General features: G+C 35.4%; 1 protein-coding gene across 1 annotated transcript; it reads left to right on the top strand.

The window, feature by feature from the left end:
- Positions 1–2,923: 2,923 nt before the first annotated feature.
- Positions 2,924–7,016, top strand: LOC136037857 (dual specificity protein phosphatase CDC14A-like; the record flags this gene model as incomplete). The annotated part of the gene is given in 2 exon segments (XM_065720706.1): positions 2,924–3,218; positions 4,153–7,016. A coding segment is annotated over 1 exon segment (117 nt), but the record flags the coding sequence as incomplete, so codon positions are not given.
- Between the last annotated feature and the right edge of the window lie 6 nt (positions 7,017–7,022).

Here is a 7,022-nt window from a genome sequence, read left to right as displayed (position 1 = left end):
TCAGTTTTGACGTCACCTGATCCAGTTTTTTCAGGTGACGTCACCTGATCCACGATCCACAGATCCACAGACAACTTATTTTTATATATATAGATAGTTTTTTTTTTTTTTACTTATGTCCTGGTCGTCATTTATACTCCCTGTGTCCCGGTGCTTTGTTGATTGCTAATCGAACATTCCTTTTGTCCTGGTCGCTTTCTCTTTGAGTGTCGTCATTTATTAGTTTTTTCCTTTTTTTTTTAGTTTTTTATTGGTTTTTACCTTTATTTTAGCTTATTTTTCAGTTTTTTCCTTTTTTTTAGTTTTTTTTTATTTTTTATTTTTTTTTAGTTTTTTACCTTTTTTTAGTTTTTTTAGTTTTTTTAGTTTTTTAGCTTTTTTACTTTTTTTATTAGTTTTTAGTTTTTTTTTGTAGTTTTTGCCTTTTTTTAGTTTTTTCAGTTTTTTTTTTAGTTTTTTATTGGTTTTTACCTTTATAGTTTTTTTAGTTTTTTAGCTTTTTTATTTTTTTTATTAGTTTTTAGTTTTTTTGTAGTTTTTGCCTTTTTTTAGTTTTTTCAGTTTTGACGTCACCTGATCCAGTTTTTTCAGGTGACGTCACCTGACACATCCATCCATCCATCCATCCACAGACAACTTATTTTTATATATATAGATATATATATATATATATATATATATATATATATATATATATATATATATATATATATATATATATATATATATATATATATATATATATATATATATATATATATATATATATATATATATATATATAAATGTTCCCAACTGTGCTGAAAACTCTTACTCGGGAGAGAAGAGGGCGGATAGCAGAAACACTTCTGAGCAAGTTCAATCATACTCTTGAAACAACTGCTGTTATTTCACCGCCACTCTAACGGACAACATTTTTTCCTGTCATTGACAGCCTTACTTGAGTAACTTTCCAGTTCTTGCTGTATCTGCTGACTCTCCTTCCTCTCCTGTTGAATTTGCAAGCAGGTAAAACTTCTTCGCTTGGGACACAAGACAACGGATAGCAGAGATATTTCTGAGCAAGTTATGCCAGTCTCTTAAAACGCTTGTTTTATTTTGCCACCCCTCTAATGGACAGCTTTTTTTTTCCCTGTCAGTGATATCCTCACTCATGTACCTTTCCTATTACTGATCAATATTATCTGCTGACTCTCCTTCCTCTCTTGTTGAAATTGAAAGTAGGTTATCAAACAGGCATTCAATCAAACTTGCTGTGCCTACTCTCCTTCGTTTTGGGTTTTCCCTCATGTGTTGCAGTGGCTAATTTGTTTTTTCCAATGTCTGACTCTGTGTTTCTTCTAGTGGCCACCTTTTAGCGTTACTGAGTGGCTCTTAATTTAAAGATCGGTTCTCTGCACCTGGGATCAAGGAGAAAAGCAAGAACGACTTCTCTGGTTGTGCATTCTTGAACTCACCGTACATTTTAAACATTGCTGCATGAGGTGTGTTGACAAGTTTTGGCAACAAGTATATTTTGACTTCATTTTACTCACCTCTATTGGTCTCTCCTCCATGGTTAGATTCAGCTGGTGGATCCGTCCCCAAGGACCTGAGGAAGTCTGGCGCCCTCTTCTAGATCAATTGCACATAAAAAAGACTGGTCGATATCTAATATTTTTTCCCGATGTTAGATAATGACACTGACTCCCATATCGTCCCAATTTTATCGGTCGGGCCCTAGTAGGGATCGAAATTCCCCTTGGGTAGGTGTTGAGCCATGGGCTTTACCCCCTTTTGTAGGTCAGCACCCCTTTGATTTTATAAGGTAATTTCTTAGATTGGTAGCACCCCATTTGGTAATTTCAGCACCCCTTTGATTTTATAAGGTAATTTCTTAGATAGGTAATTACAATTTCTTGTAATTCTTAGATTGGTAGTTTTTTATCATCTGCATAAGTCATTTCTGAAAAAAAATGACATTAAAAGGTGACAGGCAGACTACTATTACCTTTGGTCTTCAAGAGGACCCCTAGGATGTCTAATTCTCGATAAAATGAACTCCTCCCAATTTGCTACAATCGTTCTTCGTCTTTTAGGAGGCTAGAAAAAGAATTTATGGCGGCACATTACTCTTTAACAAGTCAATAATAACACATGACTAGGATTGTCAAATTTGTAGAGGGTAATGAGCTATAAAGCAGAATAAATGCATTGAGCAAAAAATAAAATAAAATCAAAGGAGAAATTTAAAATTATAAAAAATCAGCATAAATTGTTGCCATTGTTCTGCATTGATGTTATAATTCCTAGGAAATGAAAAATTTGTTAGTAAAAGTGGACTGTAAATCAAAGAAGGATTCAAAGAAGAAAGGACTTTCAACTTTCCTGCAAGACAGAGCCCCTTTGGCTTTACAAAACGATTTGCGCTTCTTCGAATAGGGTACATGATTTGTTTTGCCATTCCCAGAAGTCTTTTCTTCCAAAAAAAAAAAGAAAAAAATGGCGTTAGAGTAGACAGGTTGTCTCATTGCTTTTGCTCTTTAGAAAAGGCACTAGAACTTCTTACTTCTGATCGAACTAGCTCTCTCCCAATTTTCAACGATTCCCTTACTGTTTGATGAGTTTGTAAAAAAAAAAATGCACGGAAGACACAGGATCAGGGCATTTCTGAAAGAGGGTTTAACCTTTTCTCCATGTCAGCAGCCCTTTAATGTTACCAGACGATCTCATACTTCTTTAGAAGGGGGCATAGGATCGTTTAGGCTTTTAATCCCTAAGTCCTTTCTTCCTGGAGTGTATGGATTTCTGACAGGGAACTGGTGTGTGAGACCGCTTTTCTTGAGACCACATGTTAAATGGATGGCTGAGAAGTTGCGTTTTCTTTTTTACTTGCAACCTATTTGGTCATTGTGTCCAGTAACACATTTTTCTTTTATTTTAGCGTGTTGAGAATGGTGATTTGAATTGGATCCTTCCTGGGAAGTTTCTCGCCTTTTCGGGACCTCACTCTACAAGCAAGGCAGAAGAAGGTAAGCTGATTTCTTCTATTTTTGTCTGATGATGGGCATCAGAACTTGATGGGCATCAAATTTTTAAGAAAAAAAGTTCTTTTAAAATTTTTTAAAAATGCATCAAAAATTTGTTTTCGCGTGTTGAGAATGGTGATTTGAATTGGATCCTTCCTGGGAAGTTTCTCGCCTTTTCGGGACCTCACTCTACAAGCAAGGCAGAAGAAGGTAAGCTGATTTCTTCTATTTTTGTCTGATGATGGGCATCAGAACTTGATGGGCATCAAATTTTTAAGAAAAAAAGTTCTTTTAAAATTTTTTAAAAATGAATCAAAAATTTGGTTTCGAGCATTTCTTATAGGATTTTAAGAGTCGATAGAAATTGCAAGGGGTGGTAGGTTAAAGCCTTGAGCCCCCCCCTCCTCTCTGGATACGGTGTTGATACAAAGGCTATTTTGAAATAAATGAGACGAAGAGGGCTGGTTTTTATTTAAAAGAAAATTAGAAAACAAAGAAGTCTTGAATTTAATTTGTCAAGCTCAGCTGTTTTTCATACAATTTTCTAATGTTTTTTTGGCGACTATAAACTAGTCCTATGTCTGTTTAAAATGTTTAGTCACTTTTATTTCTCATTTCTGCAAAAAAAAACTCCCATTTCAAAATATTTTCCTTGTTGTGTTATAAAAACGACTTACTCGATAACACGCAAAATAAGTACGGTTTTCATGTACCACCCTGTGATAATGATTTTATATGAGGCTTTTCTTGGAAATATTTTTCATTTGTTGTTAAATAATTGTGATTTATGACTGATTAATCTCATTAAATGGGCTTACTTTTAAATCAAATCAGGCTATTTTAAAATCCCACCCGTTTACCGTCTCGTAAAAATTCTCATTTCAGAATATTTTCCTGGTTCTGTTGTATAGTTGTTTGTGCGTTCTGCTTTATAGTTATTGATCGGGCAAATGGAATAGTATTTTGAGCTTCAAGTATTTAACAATTTCGATTTTTTTTATCTTTATTAATTGTTTCTTTTTAATTCTCATTTCATGTATGTCTTAAAAATTGCGGTTTTCTTGTTGTTTATTTGAATTTAGGTTTAAACGAATGGAGTAGTTTATTCATTCAGTTTAGATAAATTGAAAGCAATCTTTTCCAGGACAACACGCACCTGAATATTATTTCCGTTATTTTCGAAAGCATAATGTCACAAACGTGATTCGCCTCAATAAACGGCTTTACGACGGCTCTCGCTTTGTTAACGCTGGTTTTCAGCATCATGATCTTTTTTTCATTGATGGTTCAACGCCATCTGATTCAATCCTGGAGCAATTTTTGCAAATTTCCGAAAATGCGAAAGGAGCTATTGCTGTTCATTGTAAAGGTAATTGATTTTATTACTATTTATTTCACGTTGTGTTGGTTAGAAGATAGATGGATAGATAGATAGATTATTTTTCATTTGCAACAATTACATAGATAGATATGACAAACCAGTGCACATACCTGGTGGTATACTTTAGCACTGACAATGTTACAATTTTACTCTACGAAAAAAAATTACGAGGAGGTCATTAAAAAAAAAAAAAAAAAAAAAAAAAAAAAAAAAAAAAAATCAGGAATTCCTCCTGAGTTCTCTGGAATGTCTGAATATTTTGCTATGTACTAGTTTAGAAGCAGGGTATGTTTGGGAATTCCATTCTAGAGCATAAAGGTTAAGGCGGTGGAGAAGAAGTTTGAAAACGATCTTCAGTCACTTCGTAAGTCTTTTCACATCGTAGTAATGTAAATAAAACGAGGAATAGTTTACAATCATGTATTTGCAGGAGTGTATCCAGGGGTGGGGGGGGGGCTAAAGGGCTGAAACTCAAAGCAGAATGTGGTGTTCACGAGCTACATAAAGGTAACTGATTGTTTTAACTATGCATTTTTACAATTCAGTATTTAGAAGCGTTCTTATCGATAGCTCTGGTCTATTTTGTATCTTTGAAAATTGGTTCTGCTAAAAAATGGTCGTTTCACACTAAAATTAGGATCCTATATTACCATGATGATGACATATTTGGAATTAGAATAGCATCCGCAACAGATCGTTCTGAAAAACTATAGAACTATGGTTTAAATTAATTTGAAAACTGAAGTAAAAGTGGTTACTTTGACTTTTTCTACACCAAAAACTGTTGATTAAGGTTTGCTATGTATTTAAATATGTGTTGCTTGACAGGACAGGATTCATTCGCAAAGTATGTCCCAGAAATGGGAACTGAAAATCTTCTCAACAGTGATTTCAATGAAATAGTATTACCTGAGGATATGATTCTCAGCAGCATTTTCATTGAGGAAGTATTTGGAAGTTTCTTTGCGAATCAAAATTCACAATGGAATGAAGGAGCCACGGCCCACTGTAACAAAAAATTAAAAATCGCTTTCAAATATATACATATTTTTACCAAAGCTTCCATTTAAAGTAATCAAAATCTCCTTTGTTGTAACTTAGCATAGAAAAAGATATCTATCTTCATAGATATCATCACGCATGATGCATGACAGATATCATGAGACATCATGACATATGACGATACATCCTCTCCTAGCAGTTGCTACAGTACAACCGCATTGACACTCTCCTCTGGAGAAGAAGGATTGAGGTTCAAATCGCTCTGTAGTAACAATCATGAATCAGAAATAGGACTTTGCCCCTTTTTGCAGTTGCTACAGTGCAGCCGCTTTGGCACTCTCCTCTGGAGAAGAAAGATTGAGGTTCAAGTCGCTCTGTAGTAACAATCATGGATAAAAAAGAGGACTTTGCCTCTTTTTGCAGTTGTTACAGAACAGTGACATTGGCAATCTCCTCTGGAGAAGAAGGATTGAGGTTCAAGTCGCTCTGTAGTAACGATCATGGATAAAAAAGAGGACTTTGCCTCTTTTTGCAGTTGTTACAGAACAGTGGACATTGGCAATCTCCTCTGGAGAAGAAGGATTAAGGTTCAAGTCGCTCTGTAGTAACAATCATGGATAAAAAAGAGGACTTTGCCTCTTTTTGCAGTTGTTACAGAACAGTGACATTGGCAATCTCCTCTGGAGAAGAAGGATTGAGGTTCAAATCGCTCTGTAGTAACGATCATGGATAAAAAAGAGGACTTTGCCTCTTTTTGCAGTTGTTACAGAACAGTGACATTGGCAATCTCCTCTGGAGAAGAAAGATTGAGGTTCACGTCGCTCTGTAGTAACGATCATGGATAAAAAAGAGGACTTTGCCTCTTTTTGCAGTTGTTACAGAACAGTGACATTGGCAATCTCCTCTGGAGAAGAAGGATTGAGGTTCAAATCGCTCTGTAGTAACGATCATGGATAAAAAAGAGGACTTTGCCTCTTTTTGCAGTTGTTACAGAACAGTGACATTGGCAATCTCCTCTGGAGAAGAAGGATTGAGGTTCAAGTCGCTCTGTAGTAACAATCATGGATAAAAAAGAGGACTTTGCCTCTTTTTGCAGTTGTTACAGAACAGTGACATTGGCAATCTCCTCTGGAGAAGAAGGATTGAGGTTCAAATCGCTCTGTAGTAACGATCATGGATAAAAAAGAGGACTTTGCCTCTTTTTGCAGTTGTTACAGAACAGTGACATTGGCAATCTCCTCTCGAGAAGAAAGATTGAGGTTCACGTCGCTCTGTAGTAACGATCATGGATAAAAAAGAGGACTTTGCCTCTTTTTGCAGTTGTTACAGAACAGTGACATTGGCAATCTCCTCTGGAGGAGAAGGATTGAGGTTCAAGTCGCTCTGTAGTAACAATCATGGATGAAAAAAAAGGACTTTGCCTCTTTTTGCAGTTGTTACAGAACAGTGACATTGGCAATCTCCTCTGGAGAAGAAGGATTGAGGTTCAAGTCGCTCTGTAGTAACAATCATGGATTAAAAAGAGGACTTTGCCTCTCTTTATAGAGATTGATTTTAGAGGTTGTAGAAACTGGTCTGGTTGTTTTTCCACAGTAATTACCCTATTTGTAGTATTGCCTTTATGGCGTCTT

This window comes from Artemia franciscana, chromosome 17 (assembly GCF_032884065.1).
Source record: "Artemia franciscana chromosome 17, ASM3288406v1, whole genome shotgun sequence".
NCBI lineage: Eukaryota > Metazoa > Arthropoda > Branchiopoda > Anostraca > Artemiidae > Artemia > Artemia franciscana.
This window is presented reverse-complemented; position numbering and strand designations above follow the sequence as displayed.